We start from the raw sequence: 26,307 nt of genomic DNA, 5'->3' as shown, positions 1-26,307 counted from the left end.
CGTATTATGACAGTGAAATTCTACATCACCTCTACGGTCATCCATTATGCCCACCACTAATTGCATTACCATGCATTCTGTATGTCGTGTAAAGGGAAGTGCATCCTGATATTATGCTTCTTCGTCTAATGAAAACAGAAAGATCAGAGAAGTATAGATCAATGAAAATTTGGTGACACACAAAACGTTATGATTTTGTAAAGGTTTAAGAGAGAAAGACAATTTTTTTTTAATTGTTGTCGGTGATCTCGGTGTTGAGCAGTTCTCCATGACGATTTGTACAAACATTCACAAATTTCCATTCTCTGCAGAACTGTTCTTGGTATATACAATAAGATTCATATATATATATATATAAGTTCGTGCATGTCCCTCTGCAGCTGATGTAATATCCCTCCGTGCCCAAGTATCTGAGAAAATGAAAATTAGTGAAATTCTGTCTACAAAACAGATTTTTACCACCCAATTAGCACAATCCTTCATTGTGTGTCCGATTTTTCTCAGTAATTCACTCATCTGCTCCTCTGATCATTCTGCTTTCATACGAAGCAATACAACACTGGGTTGGACTTGCCCTTTAATGTGTAGTTTCACATTATGAGTAGTGATGGATATAGGCGGACTACTATTACAGAGAGTGAACCATATAGTGACTTGTTTGACGGCATGGTTGTTGTCTAGAAAGCAAGTGTTGCTGTTGTTGTTTTACAGATGCCCTTATCTCATTTTTATCTGACAAGTTCATTCCCACACTGTCAATTAATCTTCAACTATGAATGTGTTAGTTTGTGCAGGAATGATGTAACAGTTTCGACGTCACTGGCATGGCACTTTACAAGACGTTATAGTATATAATATTCGTTGACAATACCGTGTGCAGTGATATTTTATGCGTGTTTGCGACGATAATCGTTGACTCTTCTTGTTCATTTTCTTTATTTCTTTCTTTTTGACGTATAGTTTCATTAGGACCATTAGGTCCGACATGAGAATCACAATTGAGTGATATTTCCACACGACTATACGAGCAAGGGAAGTTCTTAAAAATGACGCATACAATGGATCACGACGCCTGTCCTTACTTTGGCGACAACATGGATGCGACCACGCCATTCCTCCCGGAAGAACAGAAACTCGGCCAAATCCAAGGAGAGAACGCGGAGCCCGGCAGCACATCGAGTGGCCCGTCGAGTAAAGAGTTCGTATTTTCATTTCGCGGGAAAGACGTTCTTCACATCCCACTTCCCATCTTCAACGTGTTTCTCACCATAATGACCATCCTGGGCAACCTGATGATGGTGGTGACACTCCCACTTCTCTCCCAGTCCATGACGACGGCAAACTCCACAGACGAGTACCCCGTTCTCTTCTTTAGCTCACTCTGGTTCCCGCTCTTCTTTTTCCTCCTCGTGGGCATCAACAAATACATCGAGCCCACCATGCCCCTGCGACCAACCGTAAGCCATCGCACCATGATCCTGGTAGGGGCACTGAACTCAATGAACGGTCTCCTGGTGGTCTATGCTAGTGACCCCTCACGGACCAGTCCTCAACTCCAGTCTATACTCAGCACTTCCATCATTCCTTTCACTGTCATCTGCCGCTTCATCATTCTCAGAAAAGGTAACCAAGCTGTGAGCATTATATTCGGTCGACATCCCTATTATTTCTTTTTTTCTCAGCTAGCAAAAAGATATTGTATCACATGCGAAAATATAAACATTTTAATAATGATTATAGCTTGGCACCAGAATCAGAGGGAAAGCTTAATTCTACTCGTTGACTGTCTGACAAACTATTTGTATACCGTAATTAAGAGCTAAGGCAAATAAGGCCCATGAGTCCTATACACCCCTATAAGCAAAAAATTGTGACCCACGAAGACCGTTACTGCGTACATTAGCCCCGTGTCGGGCTCGTGAGCCTTTTTTTTTTTTTTTTTTTTTTTTTTTTTTTGCCCAGTTGGCCCTGTTTGCCTCGAGCTCGTGCGCTGTGTGACTCGTGGGTGTCTCGTGACGTGAACCCAAAATTAATGTACATCATGTCAAATGTATATAATGTCAGAAGTGCCCAGAGATTCGTCGGAAGAAATCGATTTGAATGTTATAGTCACTGGAATATATAGTACAGCACTACAGCAGCAGAGCCCAATTGTTTCTAGTGTGAAGGAAAAAGCTACTGAAATGTGTAAGTTTTGTATTGAAAATAGAAGATAAGACAAACCATTATCATCTGCAGGGGTGAGTCGAGCTCGTCTGGTATGCACTGGTGTGGTTCTCATCGGACTTTTCATCTCGCTCGAGCCGGTCATATTCAGCGTCGACCAGCCGAAGGCGGATGGGGATGTCGGCAGCAACTCGTCACCCTCTGTGGAAGGTTCGTCGGGGATTTCCCATGTCATTTGGCCTTTCGTCTTCACCCTTGGATTCCTCCCACTAGGTATCCTCAACTCCATTTTGGAAAGAGAGCTCAAACAAGATGACGTAAGTAGGGATGGTCCTCAACAGGACTAAACCCATAACTCAATCCAATATTCAAAATTTCTGACTGCTGTAATGGAACAAACTCAAAGATAACCACTGCCTTGTCACTGTTCAATGACTATGTATACATGAAATAAACAAACCACGATAATACAGCGCACTGATTTTTTATTGATGCAAGCTTATGCGACAATTTCATAACACTGTAGGCCTACAGTTATGCACGATATTATTTTTCTTTGAGAGTGTAGACTATGTAGATGTGTTTTTAACGCTAATAGCTGGCTAATGATAAACAAACTTACGATCACTATCACGAGTCTTACGAAAAAAAAAATCACACCGAAAGTGGATGAAAACAAATTGGAGTTGTATTTACACAATGCAAACAGTGACTTTGTGTATCACAAACAGTGACTTTATTCATCTTTATCAGCTTCGATACATCTTCACGAAATCATTAAGACGAAAAAAGAAAGAAAAAAAGTTGTGAGAGAAAAAGTGATGAAACAATAACAAACAGGATGAGTTGGGTGCGGAGGAGTTAGGAGATCTAGAAGATGTCATTCATATCTTTTAACCATAATTCGTGAATCCATTTTCATTTTGTCAATTCTCTCACAGACGGAGTCATTAATCTTCCAAGCATTCGTCCAGTTATACAGTACTATCATTATATGGGGTCTCTTCTGGACAGATTTCATTCCAGGATTTGGAGCCGTGAGACAAACTTTTGTTTTGATTTAAAAAAAAAAATACTTCTTTTCCTTCTTCTCTCTTTCCATTTTTTTCTTTTCTCCACCTTATTATTCTTTCCTCATTATTCACAAATGAAATGATTCTAATACTTGTAACGATAACTAGAATAGTGAAATCAAATTATTATTAAAAGGCAGTCAATATACAATTTCCAAAGTGTGCAAGCAACACTGTCCACTGTATTGACTTGAGATCATTAACCTTGATATATATGTCACAATGTAATATTGTATATCAACTAAGAGAACAATACACAACAGTTCAAATCTTGGGTTTGAATCTGTAGAGCTCGAATGTCTGTGGCGTAATCAATTTTGTCCCCTTTTGTCTCGTAGCTCATATTGTCTTGTCTCATACATGAGACAAGACAAAAATTGCGAGACAAAAGGAGAAAAAATGGTCTTCCCTTTATAATGTGATTGTTGTCCCAGTCTCGTTTCATACCCACTCGCGTGTGTGCATACCTCGTGTTACTGTTTGTTACTCTGTCTTTTCAGTGGGCTTCGAGACCTTTTTTAAATTAAATTTGTGTTCTTCAACCTATTTTTATATCGATGTTCTTTTCCAAAGGGGCCCTTCACAAGCTTTGTCTTTTTGGTGGGTCCCTCCATTTTTTGGACTTTGCGTATTGTTTACTTCACTTTGATCATTTCAGCTTTTCATGACAATGTATAGGCCTATACTACAAGGTATCACAATCTATTGTATACCTTTCTATTTCACAAAGTTTTCCTTAGCTTATTCTAGGTTACCAAAGAAAGTGATATGTATATACAACCTTGTATTTTGAAAGTGAAATAAAATTAGAATTTGAATTGTAATGATCTACAGGCGAGAAGTCCTCAAGAGTTCTGGGACAACCTGTCGCATGGAGCGCGCTGCATGTACGGACAAGATCCAGAGTGCAGCGACGCCGTGCTCTATTCAGCTCTCTTCATCATTGCGTACTGCCTCGCCAACCTCTTCATCTTCCTACTCGTCCGATTCGCCGAGGGTGCTGTGTACCTTGTGGTCGTCCAGGCGCTCGTCACCCCGCTAGGGGCGCTGTTTTGGACGCTGTTCTCGTCTGACCCGTCGTTCCACTGGCATCCCGTTTTCAATCTCGCTACGGGCTTCGTACTGGCGGGGCTTCTGATCATGGTGCCCGCGGTAGTAATGTATAACTATTTTGGGGCACAAGAGCGCAAAGCGGAGGAACAACGCGCGCAAGCAAGCACATCCGACGACTAAGTATTGTTCATCTAGACAGTCACAAAATCAGGATGCCTGATTATTTGTGGATTTGAAATGTCGTCCGAACAATTCACGAACTGTTGTTTATTTTAGTGTGAAAGACTACATCCATGCAAATTGAGCTTTAGGATCATACATATAGGCCTACTTTTGACAGTGGGTAAAGTTTTTGATAGATTATGCATAAGAAGACCGTTGGTCATTCAGTTCATAACTAAGCAATTGCGATTGTATTATCCATGGAATTTTTGTTTTTCTCATGTATGCTTCCAAAGAAATTTATTCCGCTGATGTGGTTTGCTATGAATCAACTCTCTCTTCTGTATTTTTCATTATGTGGGAATATATAGCTATTATACAGATCTTTACAAAATATTCTCCTACAATGCCAGGTAGTATGATGCTCAGGACAGAGTCGAGTGGATCGGTGGTGAGAATTGGATGCGCGAGTTTAATCACGAGCGCAGCGAGTTGGTTTTAGACTGTTCCCAAAGTTAAACGAAATAGGCCTGTGCATCATTCATTTTATAAAAGGGGCCCCCTAAATTTATGATATTCAACCTTTTCCCCATCATGCGTCCGGTACACTTGCAAACATTTACTATATAGGATCCATGCGTTCGGATTTTGCCGGACACATTGGCTCAGCACTGTGTGGATCAGTAAAAATCAACGCATGGTAATATTGACCAATCAGATTGCAGAGATTCTAAAGCCCATTTTTATATGATATTTCATTCATAATTATCTTTACATGACAGACGTCGTCGTATTATAAACATCAGATACCATGCATACTCTTTAGTTCTTAGATTGGGTCACCAATGTCAGTAAAGTTTTTCAGAACATTGTTATTTTTGTTAAGTATGAATGATATTGGTCTTTGCGACAATTACTGTTGCACCTGGGCCCTATTTCATAAAAAGTTTATAATATGATAGCAACTCTTGCTGGAATGGCAATTGTTATGGTAACGACGAGAATCCAGCTTTCTGATTGGCTGTTGCTATGTGGGAAGTTGCCATTCCAGCAAGAGTTGCATCTTTTATGATATGGGGCCCTGCATGCTGGACTTTGATATCTTGTGAAAACTATGCATATGTTACTTTCAAGAAAAGTATTTAAAAGAAATGAATTCCCACTTAAATATGGAAAGGAGAAATGGAAATGATACATGTCGTTGTACACTCTGTATTATAATATTTCAAAGATACGTGAAATACAGCGCACAAACTTCACTTGTGTTGTGTGTCATTAGTATATATCATCTTCCTTCCGTTATCAATAGATGTAAACTTAAATTGGACAACGTTATGGGATCTGTCGTGCAGAATAAGCCTGTTCAATTACGACATATTTAATTTTGTATCCCTTTCCAACAAAGATTGTTCCTGTCAACAAAAAAACTTACCAAGGCTTGCCCGACATAGCACCAACTAATACTCGCAAAGAAATTTCAAGAATTTAAATGCATTGCGAATGCATTTTTTATGTGATAATCAGTACTTTATGACAGGTTTTTATAGTAAAACACACACACACACACACACACACACACACACACACACCATACATTCAACATGTAGTGAATACCGTGAAATATATATATAAAACCGCTCTATTGAAGGAGACTGATGTTGCGTGTGCATATATGTGTGTGTGTGTACTGTGTGGGTGTGTGTGTGTGTGTGGAGCGTTTTGTCTGAATAACAATGAATAGAGAATTCACACAATGCTGTATCTAAATTGTATTGTATTCGAAGGTTTATCCCTCAGAAAAAAAGAATGTCAATAAAAATTCTGATTGCTTTGCATCGCTTGAATGACTTTTACAGCCTTTGAGTGAGTCGACAACAAAGATAGGGCTTCTTGAATTCTGAAGGCGAAAAATATGATTTCAAGCAGCCTTACAAACATTATGATCATACATCATATCCCTAAAAAAAACCCATCAAACCCACCAAACAAACAAACGGGCAACCAAAGAATAACTACTATACCGCACATACTCAGCGCATTTATAGGTACTGTTTACCTTTAGCAGCAGTGATTTAAAGGTACTGTTTACCTTTGGGAGCAGTGGTTTAAAATGTTTTAGATATCACTTTTGATGCGTTATTGTGTAGGTCAGTTGTATCACAAAACATCCTACCATGTAAATTTTTGGCAATAAAGCCTAAAATGTACGGATGTATCACTATTTTTGCATCAAACCATAAAGCTGTATAGACGCTTTAGTATGGAAACATTCTTTATTATAATCATTATTCACATTTTGCATTGAACAATACTTAACATCGATTTTACTTGTTTAAATTTCTACATTGGTTATTTCTATCCCTAATTCACATTTTAGAGCTGTTTTAAAGTACTAATGCTGTTTTTTTTTTTTGTTGTTGTTGTTGTTTCATCTGCAAATGGTAAATTATGCCTGTAAAATTAATATCCATACCACTGACGAAAGAAATGCTGGTTTCAACTTATTTTACAACGTACGTCAAATCATTCTTGCTGTGTCTTTTTTTTTTTTCGTTCTAACATTTTTTTTTGAGGGGGGTAATTTAGTAATTTCCCGATCTATTATAATATTTATCTCTGTTACTTCCGTATGTAGGTGGTTATGTTTTCGTTGCAAATTTTGTGTTTGTTGGTCTGTTAGTGACCTTTAATGTGAAAGTATTTCGACATAATTTTTAGAGAATGTCGGAAATGGGTCAGGAAACAAAAGAATGACTAATAACCAAATGAGAGTCTCGATCACAGTCTGGGGAATTTCCAAAATGAGACAAGGACACTTTTCAATTCAATTTCATTTTCGTATTTCTCGATGCAAAATTCACTAAGTATAATACAATAATGATAATACATAATGTACAGCTTGAATATACAAGAAAAAAAAGATACAAACATAGAACATGTAGAACATACAGTACTGTTCGTGACGCCACTGCCGGACAGCGATATAAAGAAAATGTAAATTCCATAAAATTTAATTTTGAATGAAAGTACACATTGCTTGATTTGCTATATTATGACAGTACAATAATAATGATCACTTTTATACCCTGCTTTCTGACAGAGTACAACAAGCGCTTTTCCATTAGGACCGAAAAGTTAATATTTTGTTCTTGAAGTTGTTTTATATTGTTTTATCCTATGTTACATTATTGACGTCAAAATATTTGCAGTCCTCTCATGACTGTAGTGATGGCGGCACCGAAAATTTGAAATTAGGTAAATGTTCAACATAATATTGCCCGATTTTCATAAATCTTTGTTGATGTGTTCTGTTATTTGGCTGCTGCAGGCCTATCTATTTCCTCAATTCGGGTAATCTGTTTCATTCCCCACAATAGTGAAAATTGTGATGAACGATGTAATTTGTAAGAGAGAGTTGATTAGTCACCGTTAATGGATGAGGTACAACAATTATTTATGACCTATTTGCCATACAATATGCATTTTTATGTCTTGCTGTAAAATGATTATTTGGATGTATCTTGAAAATGCTCGGCCAATCTTTGCACTTTTTATAAGGAAATTTTAAAGCGATCGGCAGAGAGAGAGAGAGAAGTGAGAGAGTATACCGTATGCAGTTTTTAGTTTCAGTTTCAGTTTGATTTTATTTCTGCACTGTTTTCACGGAAATCATAGGCCTACATGAAAATGACAACACGCAGGGGCGGATCCAGGAATGTTGTAAAGGGAGGCGCCTTTACAAAATTAAAGGGGGCGCACCACAGTTCTGTGGGGCGCACCCGCAACCCCCATTTTTTCTTTTTAGGGGCGCGCCCACAGAGAGTTCTGTGGGCGCGCCCGTTGCTCCCCCTCTGAATCCGCCACTGACTCGTGTATTTATGACAACAAAAAAAAAAAACAAAAACAAAAAACAAAAAAAAAGAAAACAAATATTACATTCATTTCATATAATCATTACAATCTTTTAGACATAACGCTATGAGATCAAAGCAATCGACGATACACTTGTTTATTTATTTTTTTCTTCAATTCAATAGTTCTATCTATAGGTGCCTATCCATTAAAAAAGAATACTGTACATGATACGAAGTGGTACATGTGTCATTTCGACTTCCATCCACTTAGGAAGGACAGATCATTGCACACATATACACGAATTGCATTATAACGGAAAAAAAAAGAACAATGCACACATTGTAACAAAGGGAAGTATAATCATAATAATGGATAAGAGTGTTCCACTATAAAAAGCTAATCTTGCATAGGCCGAGGACGTGGAACACTCAAAAGAAAACAAACAGCAACAACAAATTATCAATATAATGTATTTATGTCAAATTTATCTACGTATGTATACCATTCATTTTTGCAAGATGCTGATAATGCAAGCACATGATATCAAGAGTACTTGCTTTAGAAATAAAATATATTGCAACATAATGCATGTTCACCATGGCACGGACACTATTCATTTTGGCCGTGTATCCCAGGAAAACGTGATCAAAAGAGAAGACATACATGCATTAAAGCAAAACAACAAAACACAACGCAGAACGAGGAAAGAGGAGCAAGGAATTGAATGGAGAAAGAAAAGGAAGAGGAGGGGAATGGCAGAGGTCTGTGGACACGTCACTCAGTCTCAAAGACAGGTGAAAATAAAATATGAAGGATTTTTCATAAACAACACAATAATTATCCACGTAGAAAGCAAATATTTTTGAGTTTATATTATCTTTTTATGGAAGCTATATATTCCGAAATCTGGGTCCAGTATATTTTGAGTATATTGTACACCGTACTCTTTAGTGGAAGATGGAATTCATTGTTTCGGGATAGTGCTGATAGATGGGACGAAATGCAGGAGCCTATAAATTATATCACCTTTTATTATCAATCTAAGCAAACTTAGTGCTTGATTGTGATGGCAGCCTCAAAGAGAAAAGAAAAAAAAAAATGCAAAATGGACAATTTGCTATTGAACTATCAGTGTGCTAGCTTTGGAAATAGTGGACCTTTCTGAGGGAGTTAAGTAACCAAACGGGATAGGGTCTCACTCTCGGAGGGGTTTTCAAACGTAAAAACAATCAATATTCTTCACCTTACTGAGTTCGGTTTGACACATCAGCCATGAAGAAAAGTCTCTGATCATCTTCGTGCCTAATATACTGAATGGTTCTTATACAAGCGCGCCGGAACACTTTTATTTGTTTGTTTGTTGTTGGTTTGTTGTTGTTGTTGTTGTTGTTGTTGTTGTTTGTTTGTTTGTTTGTTTTTGTTTTTTTGTTTTTTTTTGGGGGGGGCAAAATCTCGACGGGGGCACATCAAGACGGTGTGAAATCCTCGGCGAGGGAGCGAAATTAAGCGACCGAGCGGGGGTACCATCTGGTAGGGACTTTTTGTAAAAACAGAGCACAAAAGTCTCATTTATCATGGACCTACTAGGTCCATGCATTTATAGAGCATTAAAGCAAATTTCTAGGAAATTACACATAATGGAAAAATTTAGTGCGAAGGACTATGATTATAACATACGGGGGTACATGTGAACGTGTGAGATCCTCGGCGAGGGAGGGTGTGGGATCAAGAGGGGGATACAAAAAGTCGCGTTTATAGAGCATTTAAAAGCAAATTTAAAGGGAATTAAACATGGTTAAAAAAATGTGTGAAGGACAACGATTATAACATACGGGGGTACAATATGTGACGGTGTGAGATCCTTGGTGAGGGTGTTGGAGGGGGCGCAAGTGCCCCCCCCCCCCCCCCCCCGCTTCCGGCGCCCTTGTTCTTATACCTATTATCTATACCAAGTTCAGCATCATCCTTCTTGGATTTGTGTTGCTGAAGATATCAATCACCTTTTCCAGGTTGATCACTTTGTGGTAGTGAATATGGAGAAGCGCAAGAGACGTTGGTTGAGTTTGGGTCATGTTGACTTTTTTTAATTTTTGTTGTTGTTGTTGTTTTATCTTTAAAAATCATTCTTCTGTCGTATTTGGAGCTTTGGGAAGAAGTTTTCACTTTTTTTGTTTGTTTGTTTGTTTGTTCAAGCGGACCCTGCTCGCTAGCGGGGGTTCATTCGAATCCCCTGAACCCCCCCCCCCCCCCCCCCAACTAGTTACGGGCCTGCAGGATGAATGAAGGACGCATTTTTTTGGCGAAGACAAACGAACAGTGATCGCGATCGCGAATCCAGGCATCGAGTTCAAAGGTCACGTACGATTATGGCCATCGCGCGCGGAGTTTGACGTTCCCGCGTAACACCAGCGGAGAGAAGAGACGAGTTGCTGCTTGTCTGACGTCTCCGTACATGATTTGATAGGAAGCCACATGTGTATATGTGATAACACAGCTAGCTAGCTAGAGCTTCCGGCTGGCGTACTACTACTGCTAGTCCCACTGTATCGAGATCGCTGTGGGGATGTGAATACCCATGTCGATCATATTAAAAAAAATACAATCCATGGAATTTCTCAGCATCACCGACCCATCTGACTGGCCTTCCAATGTGCCAGGACTCAAGGTTAGTAATCTGCATGTAGGCCCCTACTTTGAGAGCACTAGTTTCTGTAACCCCGTCGCGGGGCGCTGTAACACAGTAACAGCCCTTTACGGTACGTAAAATATATTTATTTGTCCGTATGGGGTCGCTGCTGCGGTTATAGTTTCTGTAACGTTTCGTGTATGTTTTTAGTCATTATTATTATAAAGAAACATGACAACGGTTGTGTACTTGTGATATGATTAAATTTAAATTACTAAAATTACACAATCACATTGAGATTTACTACCACTAGCAAAGCGTTAGACTCTATGTATACTAGATAGGCCTAGAGGTCTATGTTATTAATATTAGTAATCAGTAATAGTATTAACGTTAGGTGTTTCTACAATCTCTAATAGTTAGAATCTCTCTATGCACTACCCATAAACTTAAATTCAAATCCGGAAAAGGAGAGCACTGTATGGTTGGACGTCTAGAATCTACATAGTCATAGGGCCTAGATTTACATAGGCCTACACACACGGTGCGTTGTAGTAGTACAAGCACAAGCAAGGGTAAAGTGATTTTGAATCCGCCGTCATTTTTTAACTTGTCAATAATGTCATGGTGCCTTTGTGGCCATAACAAACTGGGGCCCGGGGCTTCCAAAAGGAGAGCACTGTATGGTTGGACCTACTACTCATCGACAGCCTTATGTTTATTTGCTGGATAAGATTAATAAAAATAATAATAAATAGATTAGTAAAAACTTGACCTCCGTGATTGAGAAAATCCAGCACTATCAAATGCTAACGTTAATGTTCCCTTTTCAATTTGAAGTTTCAGTGCAAAAATATCGCCGTCGAACTTGCGTGGCCTCTTTTCAGCTCCCCGCGCGGTACCGCCCCTTATTTAGATCGACCGCTGTTTTTGCATTGACAATGCACACAAACCGAGTTGTATTGAACACTGTGTTGTATGAAGCTTTTTAGAAACTTCCATAGACATTACATTATGATTCGGTTAAAATATTAATTCAAAATTTTGTCCTTGATTCAAACCATACGAATAGTGAATTTTCGCGTTTTCCTCCACATCCTCATCAACAGTCAAAGCCAATCCATTTTTATGTGCTCTGCGCGCAGTGAAGTGCGTACTAAGCGTTCTGTGCGCTGATACTACGCGGTCGGTTTCAATAAGGGCAGTCAATATGTAGTAGGGTTACCATACCCACTGAGTTCAGTGAGCCAGGTTACATTGCTGTGTACAGTATGTCAGTGCATAGATTAACTTAAATTGTAAACATTGGTTGGCATATTAAAAACAGGGCTATCCTGGGCTGGGTTATTCTTTTTAAATTATTTTAGGCTTCTAACTTCAGCACACTAACTCTAACCCTCAACATCTGCTCAATAAATGAATCAACTTTTTTTTAAGTCATTATCGATATTTATGCAAATAATCTTGTCACACACTTTATCTGTTGGCAAATGTATTTTTGTGGTTTTGTTTGTTTCATGCTGGGTTGTTGCTATTCCGAGCTATGGACATGTGGTGCAAACCAAGGATATGCAAATTCTTAGTTTTGTTCGGCTATAAGGTCTGTAATTCAGTGAATTGTGACTCTAGATTCTGATGTCATTCTGTACAAGGTCATCTCAAACCTTTCTCCTATTTCTTCAGACTATTGACACCTTGCTGCGATGTGGAATCTGTTATGAGTACTTTGACATCGCCATGATGATCCCGAAGTGTTCTCACAACTGTAAGCATGAGAGAGTGACTTACTTTATGAGTAGGGGGATGTGCCTAACAAAGCAACATATCTGAACAATATTCTGAGTAACATACAACTCATTACAAGTACAAGTTGTATGAAATGTGTTTGGAAAGAGGTATGATGTAGAGGAGAACAATGTGCAGTTGGCAAAATGTGGTGCTGTGCACTTCCAAAAGATTGATGTTTTATACAAAGTTTAAATATACCAGTAGATGTGTGCAATAAAATCACCATAGAAATCGTCAATACTCAATGGAAGCGACTGAAAAACATATAATATGATATAATCTTCATTCTATGTAAACAGGGGAAATGCCCTCTAAAGAATTGGCAATGTTCACGTTACAACCCTGTGTCAAGTTCTTTTCTGTATTGATTATCATTGTAACTTCCTTTTTGCTTACAGACAGTATCTAGTTCAGGAAAATTTTTAAATGTTTGCAATTAATTTTGATTATCAATACGATGGTAACTTTTCCCAGATAACATTCTGATGCAGCTATGAAAAAAAGATATAATGATAATGGCAAGTAGCAATGCAAAGAATTCTTTCAAGAGAGTTCTAGACATGAATAAGATTTCTGGTACCACACATTCATGCACCGTCTACTACCTCTCATTATCATTACACCTATGCCCCAAGCTAATCTGTTCATTAATATAGTACCATCTGGATTATTATGTAGATAGCTGTAACACTTCAGAAGAAAATAAAGTGATATTATGTAATGTGCACATGTATTTGTCTAGACTGCTCAATATGCATCCGCCGCTACTTGAATTACAAGAACCTGTGTCCAACATGCAACACTCCTGTCGAGGCGGCTGAGCTCTGCAACAACAGAAGTCTGGACGAGCTAGTGTCCAATTTCAAGGCAGTCAGGTAATTGTATGGCACCACATCTGGTTTTGATCAATTAGTCTGGATCAAAGTGCTATTAACCCTAATCATGCTGGGCTTTTTCGGCTATGCTATATCTGGGTGGGGGGGGGGGGGGGGGGGGGCGGATTCCGCCCCCCCTTCAGATCTCGCCTATGGAACGCGTGATCGCGTCGAAAATCGGCACACGCGACGCCCGCGACGTATACTATCAAAATGTATGGTTGCTTTCTCCGAAAATTTTTTCTTATATTTTGTATTAATTAATCATTGTCATTTATGCATAAAATCAGTTTGGGGCTCTAAATCACTTATTAATGCTCTAATTAAGCTAATTTCTTTTTAAAAATGTTTCTTGTATCATTCTCCTGAGACATAGGATAAAAAAAAATCCGTATCGAAATTAATTTCTTATGTATTTGATTGTTTTTTGAATTTCTTATGTATTTCCTTGTTTTTCGACCTTTTGTTTTTGTTTGTTTTTTGGCCAAAATTTGTCACAGACATTTTTTGAAGCTTTATTATGCTAAAATAAATTAATTTCATCCATTCTAAGTCAAGATATGAATTTTTATGTGAATTAATTGAAAAAACCCAATTTGCATTGGATTTGTACACAAAATCACGTTTTGGAGCAATTTTGGGGTTGACAAATTTTTTTCGAACGGGCGTCGCGTCAAAACGGTACGCGCGGGCGCAACAATTTTGGTCTCAAAAGTTGCGCGATACTTGAAAGAAAAAAGTCATGAAACATCACAGCGGGAGCTTATCGCGCTGCGAAGATATTGCGCAAAACGTCGAGGGGGGCGGATTCCGCCCACTCCAGCCTGATTAGGGTTAAGTCAATGCTTGAAAGACAATGGATGAAAATTAATGGTACTGTATTGGGCATGGCTTGTGTAATAGTCACTGAAAGTTCTTTAGTAATACTATAGCCAGCAGGTAATGCATTAATGTAGAATTAAATCAGTTCTTTTTCCTGAGGGAGTCAATGTAGATCTCCCAGACAAACGGTAGAAGGCACTAGCAACACATATACTAGTAAATGTAGTCTGCGATTAACAAGTACAGGTCATTTATACTGAAACGCTGAAGCCATTTCTAACAATCCTTTCAAATTGCTTAAGATTGGGGACAAACAACTAGGGATCCTGTTGAAACATTATTTTTCAGAGGAGCCACAGAAGACATGCTCAGCATTTCTCCACAGTTATGAAAGAAATGCCAGAGAAAAGTGATTAAGGATCCATATTAGGTCCACAACTCCATGCTTTCGTAAGGGCAGTAAGATCATACATCGACTATTTTATTTTCAGACAGCACATTCTGAAACTTTGCCAAGAGGATACTAAGAGGCAAAACAGCGAAGAGGCTAGCAATGGAAGTCCCACCAATGACCACGATAGAGCAAGCAAGAAGGGTGGTAAGAAAAGGGCCAAGTGCAGTCCCCAGATCCTCCAGCAAGCAGTTGAAATTGGAGATGGAGATTTTGTATCAGACTTTCGACAGGGGCCAGATGAGTCACAGACTCCAAAGCGAAAGATGCAGGTGAGTTTAGGCGCAATTTATCATCGATCTTCACTCGGCATTCACAACACATCAGTTTGCCTCTATGTGCACAATATAAAATATGCCCACAACACAGTCCATGGTTACATTGTCATATCTAGTTTGTGTCTTCAAACATCAAGATGTGAAAAAAACAGCGTTTTATTCAATTGTCATTTGTGAGATATTTGTGGAGTCTCATCTATTGCAGAAATATGGTTTGTAAACTGTACATCAAATATGACTGATTCACTTCACTTACTGACTGACATTAGGCAAAAGGCCTATTTTCATATTGTCACGTTTAAATCCATCAAGTATTGCTGTAATTGTATGCCTAACCAAGAAGGACCAATAGGAAACTGAAGATTAATGTGTTGCTGTTGTTTGAAGTTCCTAAGAAAAATGTAGATTATCCTTTTTGTCGAGCCCACCGGAGGTGAGGGAAGACTAAGGGATCGCCTGCGGTGTCTGTCCGTAAAGCTACAAAAACTTCAATAACTCTTTACTCTGGGCTTCAATTGCAATCAAACTTCGAGGGAAGAGGGGTAATACAAAGTTTCACATTTTACCGTATATGAAGGTCACCTCAAGGTCAAAACTCACAGGCAGGGGTCAATGAACTTTAGGGCCCAATGTTAAGTTTTTATGGTGCGTTTCTATTATGGGTCATAACTTTTGATCCATAACTCCATTTGTGACCAAACTTGGATGGTAGATGTCCCTTGGGGAGTGGATGGTTACCACAAGGTCAATGGTCACAAGCATGGGTCAACAAACTTTTAGAGCCCAATGTTAAGTTTTTATGGCGAGTTTCTATTATGGGTCATAACTTCTGATCCATAACTCCATTTGTGACTAAACTTGGATGGTAGATGTCCCTTGGGGAGTGGATGGTCACCACAAGGTCAAAGGTCACAGGCAGGAGTCATAAAAACTTTAAGGGCCCAATGTTAAGTTTTTATGGCACGTTTCTTTTTTGCCATAAATTTTTACCCTTTTATATCTCTTTTAATCTCTTTTTATATGTTATATCTCTTTTTTTATCTGTTATATCCCATATTCACGTACAATTTCTTGTACGCAAATGGGCGAGACACATTATGGCACTTGCCTTGTTGTTTCTGGGGTATAATTCAGTTATTGAATGTGAGCTTAGTTTTTCCAGATTCTGTTGTTTGATAGATGCTTGAATTACTTGAACACACATACATGATCTACCATCATGTTATTATTTATTCTTACGAAGAAGAAAAGGAAACAAAAGGAAAAGAAATTTGATATATGGTAAAGCTCACAAAAAATTGTGAACCATGATATACATGACGATGTGTCGGAGAGAGAGAGAAAAAGAAATGGTAACTAAAGAGAAAAAGCTGAATTTTGTGTAACAAAGATGATACAATGTCTTTTCTTGTGTCTTCTGTTCAGAAGAGGTCAAACTACAAGAGCACCAGGAGCAAGATCGCATCTTATGCATCAGACTCCATGTCCTCCCCAGAGAGACCCAAAGCTCTTGGAGATCGCCCCCAGGATGTTGGTGATGCATCTGATTCCAGCTTGACTGGAGTCCACTCCTCATCCTCATCCTCCTCCACTTCGGCCCTGAATCGTTCCAATGAAGAGAACATTGACCCAAGCTACCAGCCTCCACCTGATGCTGATGACAGTGATGGCGATGTTGAGCGTGGTGATGCTGTTACCGTGGCAACACCAGCCAAATCATCTCCATCAACCAGCAGAAACTATGCAAGGGAACCTCCCTCTGCCAAGAAGAGTGCAACTTCTGGGGCTCATAGTGAGAGAGGTAATCATTTCATTTTCTTTTTTTTTTTTTTTTTTTCATCTGTTCAGACCAATGATGTTACGAGAGTAACTGTCAGTAAATATTGATCATATGATCCTTTGCATTTCACTGTTGTAGTTTTTTTTAAAGAATTCATTTTATGTCAGCTAAATAACCTTTCAAATTGTTCCAAGTTTATAAACAAATGGTTAAATGTTTTAGCATCAGAAGCAGCAAATTGTGTAGTTTATCAAAGCATTTTTAGTTAGTTGTTTGTATTACTTTTGTTTGTTTTACTCCTTCTGTATCTCTAGTTGAGTGTCCAGTTTGTGGGGTTCCCATCCTTGTAAAGCATGTCAACACACATCTTGACTTCTGCCTGAAGAAAAGTACAGAGAGTGAAGTCAAGAAGAGGTAAGGCGACACCTCTCACCTCTTGAGGGATTTTTTTATTGGTTTATTTATTTGTTTGTTTGTTTGTTTGTTTGTTTGTTTGTTTGGTGTTTGGTGTTTTTGTTGTTGTTGATAGCTTTGGTTCAGTGATTGAAGCTTAGTTCTGTACAGTGTAGTAGTGGAGAACTCTTTCTTTGCCCGAAGGATTTTTCCAGCTATCTCTCTATCTGCAGTTATCTGACAATGGTTATAATGTGTGTGACAACATACAGCTCTGCAGCCCTACTGATAATAGGGAGGATGTTTTACAATAGTATGGACCAAAACTCTTGACTGCAGTTGAATATACCCCTTTCATATTGGCCAAAAACATGGCACGTCCTCCGGAGGACGTGCCATGTTTATCCCAGACCACTGTCAATATGAAAGCTCTACTCGGCGTGAACACAGCACGAACAGTGGATGAACAGGGCGTGAAGTTCGTGCTAGACCGTCTAGCACAAACACGGCAATAGAGATAGCTATGATAGCCTACCAACTCTTTGATTCTTCATTTGTAATATGGAAAAAAACAACGAACAAACCCAGAACCCTGTTTATCTTCGTAGCAGGTCTTTAAACAATAAATAAACCTGTTCAACCAGTGCAATTTAAAAAAGTCATTTTGCCCAGTTGCATTCATTGTTGACGACCGTCCTCTTTCAGAAGTACTCATCCTCCTCTAAGACCATCAATACTGTAAACATTGCACTGTAGCATTTTAAAACTGTCTCCTTCAGCCAGCACCAGTATGATGCCATAATAATGCCTACTATATGTGTTATTAACAATAATTGCTCAAACATAATAATGATGATGACATTAAAAAGAAATAGTGGCTTCCTATAGAGCATATATTCTGTCAAACAAAGATGTTATGGCACTATCCCTGATCAGGTGGGCAAAAAAAAAAAAAAAAAATAGTGCAGAGAGATATTACATTTCCTGTTGAAACTCATGAAACCCCTTTTTTTTAATGGCAGTGTCCCAAAGAGAAAGCCATTGCCCAAAATTGTATCCAGTGTGATGTCGGAGAGGGAGCTGAGGAAGAAACTGAAGGAACATGGACTAAATACACAGGGCAATAAGCCGGTAGGTACCAGAATGTCGAAGATATTCATGTATAAATGTTTTATGGTGCCTTTTAGGTGCAAACAGGTGTCCAAATTCTTTGCAGTTTTTTCTTTCATCATTTGTCATCATTGTGCAACATGTATGTCTGTCTGATAAGTGATTTCTTCAAACATATAACACTACCAATGATTTTGTTTGTTGTGATGTGTGTAATAGAGTATTTACACTTTTTGAGAAACACTAGCGTCCTTGTGTTTTCACTATTTGCCAGTTCTGCTTGTACATATCTGCAGACAATGGAAGACCTAAATTTTTCCCTTGTACCCATTTTCTGAATCCATACAGAAATATCTAAAGAGAACCTCTTTACATTTGTGTCTTCATCTACTTGTTTATTTGTTTTGTTTTATTTGATCCAGGTGCTTGGAAGGAGGTTGCAAGAATTCACACTGATGTACAACGCTCAGTGCGATGCAGAGAACCCAATGCCTGTGGAGGTCATAGTCAAGGATTTTAACAGGATGGATAAGCTCAAGTCACAACCCACCACAACTCAGGCTGACCAGGTGTGACAGATTGAGGATAATTCCTTCTAACCCTTACTGTTACTGGGATAGAGCTTTGCTCAATGCTTTTATAAGGGAGAGATGGTGAAAACACTGAAAATCAATTATTGTTGTGTCAGTAGTATTAGTGAGGTAATCTACTGATTAATCCATCAACTTTTTGAAGATGCTGTTGTGGCTGAGTGGATAAGGCCATGGACTTTCAATTATGAGGTCGCTGGTTCAAGTCTCCCGACTGCAGCATCTGTGTACTTAGGCAAGGCACTTTATCCTCATTGCCTTGTCCCTCGAAGGGAATTTTGAGACGCTCGTCCTGTGGTTACTTTCTCATAAGCATTTCTTTCTTCCCTAGCAGCCATGTTAAAGAAATCATAATTCAGATAATTATCTGTATGCGGACAAATGTTATTTGGTAGCAGTAGATCAAATCCTGATTTATCCTTGGAAGTCATTGCCATACTTATAAGATAACACGATTAATTGAAATAATAAACACCCTCGTTTGCAACCCCAGTCCTGATTGCTGTAATGGGATAATTTAGTCTCATGTGTGAGAAACTGACTCTGAAAAGTGACTAACTACAAAATTTGACATCATTTATTCTGAGTCTAGGATAAAATTACATACTTGCATTTGACCCTGATAAAGCCCTCATAAAGTCACATCATGTACAGCCTAATTTTGGTTTGAAACATTTACATCAGAATAATTTGATCTTTCAAGGAATATTTGTAATGTATATGTCTTATATAGCATGAACATGGCACTTAATCAATTGTGATTTTAAGATAATTTAATGAGTGATTGAATTCGTGATTGGGAACCATAGTGTCCAAATAAAAACGTTTATAGCATCTTTGTCAAGTAGTGATTTTCCTCTGTGGGGACAATTTACATTGCATCTATGTTATGATAAACAATAAAATCACAAGTTTACAATTTTGTGAATACCTGTTGACTCACAAGGTTCGTGAAAATGAAAACACTGCAAAATGTGTGGCATGTACAGTAAGTGATGGTTAACAACGACTCACAAAACACTCCATGTTTTCTTCAACAGAGACTAAAAGTTTCCAGGTCACAGTCTGAAGAGGAGGTCACAAGATCTCAACAAGATTACTGTAAGTACTACGATGTTCACATTTCAAACTAGAAAAGCACTCTGAGAGCGCAGACCTCCGATAAGCAGCTAATTTCCACCCATACTCACATGCTGAAAATTGTCCAATTTCCCAATATAGAAGTCTTTTGTTTACGTCATCAACTTCCAGCTGTGTGGCGCCTTGCCGTAGCAGAGCATGTGCTTTAGAGTGCATATGCAAACCTCAAATATGTGCAGCTTTATCTCCCAAGTTCATTGACCCTATCTGCAAAAACATTTTTAAAAATCCTTCAAAAAACCATAAAAATTCCCGCATCACTACAAAAATTTAACCATATGTTCCCTGTGTCATCAACTTTTCTTGCAAGTTTCATCCAAATCCGTCCCCAACTTTTTGAGTTATTTTGCACACAGACAAAGAGAGAAACAAAAGCAGATGATAACATAACCTCCTTCCTTGGCGGAGGTAAAATGTATTAACATTCTTGCAAGGTCATTGGGTTCAATGGATGTAGATTTAAAGGTGTAAGGCTAAAGACTTTTCATGCTGAAGATTTTCGTCTTTCTGAACTGCTTTTAAGTGCTGTGATGTTTAGTACAAAGCATGTCTGCTTTTATAAGGTTTGCATCTTACTATTTCACTTTATTACATTAGGGAAGTTCACGGATTGTAGAGTATGTACCTCCCCCACCACCCCCACCCCCCCCCCAAAAAAAAAAAAAAAAAAATGTGGTGAACTTGAGAATAAGGGAAATAATTCCAGAAAACAGAGGGGAATTGGCATGGACAGCAATGATTTTCATGTTCATGTTCATGCACTGATCTTTGTAGCATCACATCCTACATTGTACAATTGACACTGCAGGATATTGCTCATTTTATCGCACCTGCTAATGTTAACAGGAGCAGGTTTGATTTTAGGATTAGTGATACATTCTTCTGGCATGCACATAAATTGATTATACAGTCTCACCACAGAGTTCACGGATTGTTCAAAATGTTGCTCCTTCATATGATTATGATACTATGTCTTGTTTCTCATTTCATGCCAGTGAAGTCTCATGGCTCACAATTCCATGAACTCATCAAGAACACAAGACAGAGGTTAAACCTCAAGTCCAAGAAGTCAGCAGCAGCAGCAGCAGCAGCAGCACCGAGAGTAGAACCGGAGCCACAACTTCCCTCCGCTTCCGCCGATACCAACTCCTCTGCAGCCTCGGACGATGGGAGCTTCCAGGCCCAGGACTCTGTACAAGTAGACCTTGACACCAAGAGAACTAATTCTGTTAAGGCAGATACCACACCCACAGAGACAAACCATGGTGATGTTGGTGGTGATGCGGAAGGAAAGAGGATGTTGGTAGGAGATGGTATTGATGGGACTGTACGGGCACAGGCTAATGTGGTTTCTAAGAAATCGATGCAGCAGCAGGAGGATGGTATCGGAGGGAACAAAGATGCAGGGAAGATATCCCAGAGTGACAGGGTGCTACCAGCGCACAGGAGTGCTGCTGCTGGGAGCTGCCTGGATGTTGCGGCAGTGGATGAAGCGGAAGACCATCATGCTACCATGGTAACTGGAGTAGAAGGGCCAGAGGAGCCCATGGACATGACTGAAGATGAAAAAATGAGTCCAGTCTTCGGTCGCTGCTCAATAGGACGTTCAGACAGGAGACCCATCTCAGATCAGCAGCCGTTAGAGAGCAACTGGACAAAGGAAGGTAGGAGCAATACAGTCGTTAAGAATAAGTGAGTGCTTGTCCGTGGATGTCGTCATTTGCATGGAATATTGCTTCCAAGTTTTTATGAAGAAAAGTAAATGCTAATTTTCATCTACTCATCGTGAGCAGGGTATTGCATTGATTTAAGATTGATAAGAAGCTCTAAATAGCAAAAGAAGAGGTACTGACTAAATTTTGGCTGAATGAAGTTTCACTAAAAATATCTTCAGTGTTTAGCAACATGTTTAATCTTGGTTTTTGTGAGTTTGAAAATGGGGTAAAGACAGTGGTTATTTTTGGAGATGTCTGCAGGGACGCAATTCATATCATTGCAGATAGAAACAGGTTATTACTAGAACTCGTTAGATGCTCTCTTCAGAGCTTGATTCCATGATTTCAGTTTGTATTTCATTGTTTCAGCCATGAAAGAAATATGTTATTTATTGCAAATGTAATAATTCTAAATCTATTTTTTTTTTCATTTTTTTAAAACTGATGTATTGGCACCAACACTGTATAAAAAATGTGATGGCATTCAAAATTTGCCATGGTGTAGTTCAATTTTCTTCTTATTTTCTTGTGTATCATTTTCTCAGGTGTTGTGAACTCGGAAACATTGGAATCTGCAGAACAAGCCTCTACCTCACTCCCTGTCCCACCTCCACCAAACTTACTTCTCCTGAACGACATAGATTCCATTTCCGAGGGGAGCAGTGCAGTCACTCCAGAGGTAGTCTTTGTGCCAGACTTTGATAGTTTTAAATTGTGAGACGTTACTATCTGATTATATTTGGCTCTGTATGGAACTTACTACCAGTGCTTCTTCTCTTTAAAGGTCCTATTTACCTTTGGGAGCAGTGATTTAAAAGATGTTCAAGATATCACTTTTGATGCATATGTGTAGGTCAGTTGTATCACAAAACATCCTACCATATTGAATTTTTGCAATAAAGCCTAAAGAATAAAGAAATATCACTATTTTCTCATTAAATCATAACTGTAGATGGTTTAGTCTGGAAGCATTTTTGTTATAACTGTTGTTCACTGTATATTTAACAATACTTAACGTCGATAATACTGGTTCAAATTCTCATATTGGTTGTTTCTATCCCTAACTCACATTTTAAAACTATTTTGAAGCACTAATGCTGGGTTTTTGTTTCATCTGCAAATGGTAAATTATGCCTTTGATATCATGTTCTTTATTTTCTCTTGGGAGCTATCTACCCTTGTCTCACATGACTTCTGCTTCTTGTGTCCAGCTGCCTATCTTTCTCTCTGAAGACAATTCATGCACAGTGCTCTTCTTTATTACCTTGACCATGAGTGAGTTTTTGGTAGGATGTCATCACAGTGCCATGTTCATCAAGGTAATATATGTGTTTCTTAATAAAGAGAAAACAGAATATGTTTATAAATATGGCACCAAGTTACATCAGAAGACGAGATATATAAGTATTACAACAGTAGACAAATTATTATGAGCCTTGCAGAATATATCAAGTCATAATCATGTTGTGCTCTCTTTGCAGACATTCAGTGAAACTTCTGGTAGCCATGGCGATAATCCTTCACCTTGTAATCTTGATGTCATCCCAAAAAGGTTTGTATTGACTTGGAATTCTGGTAAAAACTAGCAATGTAAGCACTGACATAGGTAGAAATTTGAAATGGTGTTAGCTTTTCAAATGAATTCAATTGTTGGACTTTTGAAATGGACTGTAAACTGCAGATTCCTAGCTTTCAGTACATCAAAGCTCTGGTATAGTTTTGTTATACAATATTCATTCTCCTTTGCCATGAGGGAGTTACACTCAACAATTGGTAAAGATGTGATGGGTTTGAAAATCTGATATATTGATGTTTATACTGCAATAAAGGTTGATTTTTACAATAAACGGTGCTGAAGTTAATGATCCAATTTCTTGTTATTCCATGAGATGTTGCTAGTATAAGCATAGTCGCGCTTTTAAAATTCAAGTTGCAAATGAAGTAAGATATGAAAACTGTGCTGTCGTACTCCCTCAGCCCCGAGTTCCGTCGAGAGGATGCGAGGCCGAAACGCCTGAGTCGCAGGAAGCGAAAACCTGACTCAGCGGCAGAGGACGATGAGGGGAGTGGCAGCGACGGCAAGAGAGAGACAAGATCCCGCAAACGAGAGAAGACATCAGCAGACTGAGGCTTGACAGATGTCAGTATTTTGGGACATTGGGACTGAAGTGCTGTCCATGATGCTGGACGGTGAATTCATCATTTTATATGTATGGTGGAAGTGGACGTTTTCAGCATCACGTTGTCACGGCAGCAAGACATCAGTGCTGTTTGCTATATGACTCAAAACTTTTGGTCAGTTTAAACAATTTTGGCAAGTAAACATGCTTGGCTCCTTGTCTGAGTTGGTTCAATGACTAATTAGTCCAGTGCAGAATACTGCATCAGGCCCAATAAGCCCATGGTGCTCCTCTGCAGTAAGACAAACTGCAACACTGTGCCATCATTTTTTGCTTTTTTTAACCATCACAGAAAAAGCTGCATTGTTGTCACTGCCTGCTTTGCAGTATTCGCTACTTATTTTTGGTAATTATGATTTGCTATTGTAGATTTGCCATGTGATTTGACTCATAATCATTGTAGTGAATATTAAATTCCATTAGCCTGCTTCACCTTATTGGAAGTGCTAGTGTCTCCTGTTCAAAGTACTGTACTTTCTTTGTAATGTCTTTGATAGACAGTCTACTGATGGGGATGTGCTTGCATTTCTCATCAATAATTCTTTTCAGGTATTTGTAAAGTCCCATTATTTACTTCTTATTTATTTTTAGCTCAACTGAGCCTCTGGCTCAGTGGAGCTATTGCGATCATTCATCATTCGCCGTCTGGTGTGTATCGTCTGTAAACTTTTTACATTTTCCGCTTCTTCTAGAAAACCTTATGACAGATTTTCACCAAACTTGGCAGGTTATTCCTAGGGGGATGGGATCCCAATTTGTTCATTTGGGCACTATGCCATTGATCAACATTTTCCAAGGGCGGTATGGGAGATCATGTTAGAGGTTCTTTGGGTTGTACATGCTGAAACTCATTGCGGGTTGAACATGTGCTGATTACACCTTCAGTGTCTTTTTTAAATTCCTTCCCAATAAACACAGCTTCTTGCTCTGATGTGGGTCCATGTCATCCCCTGGTGTCCTTTGTGGAGTTGATGTAGTATCTCCTGTTGTATTGGTTTGGGTATGACAATCCTTGCACCCTTCAGGATGACACCATCTTCTACTGTGAGCAAATCTGTGCATGACCAGTACTGTCGTACTTACCTTGGGGGCCTTCTTCGCTTCCTCTGGCCAGCCTTTTTGTATCACCTCCTTGAGCGTTCTAAGTTCAAGACTTTTCTCTGTTTCCTCCTGTAGCTGTTTCAATCTGTCTGGTGCTACGTACATCACATGGATCGTCTCATCAAACTCGATGCTTGGCTGTTCCTCTGGGTTGAGTTGCGACAAGCCATCAGTGAGAGTAATTTTCTGGGCTTGGTCTACATGTACATGTACTGTATATACCAGATCGAAATTGTATGGCTGGAGGCATAGAAGCATCTGCTGCAATCTTGGAGGCGTGCTAGCTAGGTTCTTTTGATGGATGTTTTCCAGAGGCTTATGGTCTGATTCCACAGTAAACTTTGAGCCATAGACATATGTATGGAATCTTGTGCATCCAAATACATTGTACAACCACTAGCATTTCCCATTCAATGTTGGCGTACCTGCTTTCAGTGTATGTGAGCGCCTTGCTAGCAAAGGCTACAGGTTTTCCTTCTTTCATCAGTCTACCCATGCATTGGGTGGAAGCATCAACCTGAATCGTTGAGTGTTTCTTAGGGTCGAAGTAGGTGAGTGTGCATAGCGACAATATTTCTCTCTTTAGTTACTCAAATGCATTCCTGGGTGAGGCAGACCACCAATAGTTGCTGTCTTTTCTGGAGAGGGCCTTAAGTATCTCTGTCTTGTCAAACAAGCCTGGTTTAAACGGGGCCAAGTATTGAACCTTTCCCAGAGACTGGTTTAGTTCGGGAATATCAGTCGGTTCTGGCAAGTTGATGATGTCCGTTGCTTTTGCTGGATCTGGATGGATGCCAGCTTTGTTATACACACATCCGAACAACTCAATCTGTGGATTCTTGATGCTGTTCCTCCTAGCATTAAATACCAACCCATTCTTCCAAGCAGCTGTCATCAGGTTGTGTAGAGCTTTAACATGTTTAGCTTCATCGGGTCAAAAGACAATCATCTTGTCAGATTTACCTGTGGTCCCAGGGCTTTGCATATCTTATCTTGAATATCTTAGCACCACAGAGTTTGTGAGTAGTTTCCTCAATTGCATATGATTGCTTGCAGGCCATGTTTAGTGCCTGTGGGTCTAGAGGTACCTAATGTTTGCTGTTGCTCTTTCTACTGAATGCAAGGAAGGAAACCAAATATGTTGGCTTG

At 39.0% G+C, this 26,307-nt stretch overlaps 2 protein-coding genes across 2 annotated transcripts; both read left to right on the top strand.

Annotated features, from left to right (window-relative positions):
* The first annotated feature begins 1,058 nt into the window (after positions 1-1,058).
* On the top strand, positions 1,059-4,472 carry LOC140245474 (chloroquine resistance transporter-like). The gene is made up of 4 exons (XM_072325048.1): positions 1,059-1,623; positions 2,239-2,483; positions 3,108-3,203; positions 4,074-4,472. Exons 1-4 carry the CDS (start codon positions 1,059-1,061, stop codon positions 4,470-4,472), a joined length of 1,305 nt encoding a protein of 434 aa, XP_072181149.1.
* Positions 4,473-10,871: 6,399 nt separating this feature from the next.
* Positions 10,872-24,644, top strand: LOC140246022 (uncharacterized). Its single transcript, XM_072325470.1, has 13 exons — positions 10,872-10,974; positions 12,619-12,700; positions 13,466-13,598; positions 14,912-15,143; positions 16,575-16,950; positions 17,244-17,343; positions 18,345-18,453; positions 18,855-19,001; positions 20,063-20,123; positions 21,158-21,826; positions 22,423-22,556; positions 23,359-23,429; positions 23,855-24,644. Exons 1-13 carry the CDS (start codon positions 10,885-10,887, stop codon positions 24,003-24,005), a joined length of 2,355 nt encoding a protein of 784 aa, XP_072181571.1. The 5' UTR covers positions 10,872-10,884; the 3' UTR covers positions 24,006-24,644.
* Positions 24,645-26,307: the final 1,663 nt, after the last annotated feature.

The sequence above is a fragment of the Diadema setosum genome, chromosome 2 (assembly GCF_964275005.1).
Source record: "Diadema setosum chromosome 2, eeDiaSeto1, whole genome shotgun sequence".
NCBI lineage: Eukaryota > Metazoa > Echinodermata > Echinoidea > Diadematoida > Diadematidae > Diadema > Diadema setosum.
This window is presented reverse-complemented; position numbering and strand designations above follow the sequence as displayed.

Bases quoted from the DNA above. Each gene is read 5' to 3' on its own strand.
- LOC140246022 (XM_072325470.1), top strand. From the start codon at position 10,885: ATGTCGATCATATTAAAAAAAATACAATCCATGGAATTTCTCAGCATC. The intron at 15,144-16,574 runs GTGAGTTTAGGC...TCTTCTGTTCAG, and splicing joins CTCCAAAGCGAAAGATGCAG to AAGAGGTCAAACTACAAGAG. The intron at 16,951-17,243 runs GTAATCATTTCA...CTGTATCTCTAG, and splicing joins TGGGGCTCATAGTGAGAGAG to TTGAGTGTCCAGTTTGTGGG.
- LOC140245474 (XM_072325048.1), top strand. From the start codon at position 1,059: ATGGATCACGACGCCTGTCCTTACTTTGGCGACAACATGGATGCGACC. The intron at 1,624-2,238 runs GTAACCAAGCTG...TATCATCTGCAG, and splicing joins CTTCATCATTCTCAGAAAAG to GGGTGAGTCGAGCTCGTCTG. The intron at 3,204-4,073 runs GTGAGACAAACT...AATGATCTACAG, and splicing joins TCATTCCAGGATTTGGAGCC to GCGAGAAGTCCTCAAGAGTT.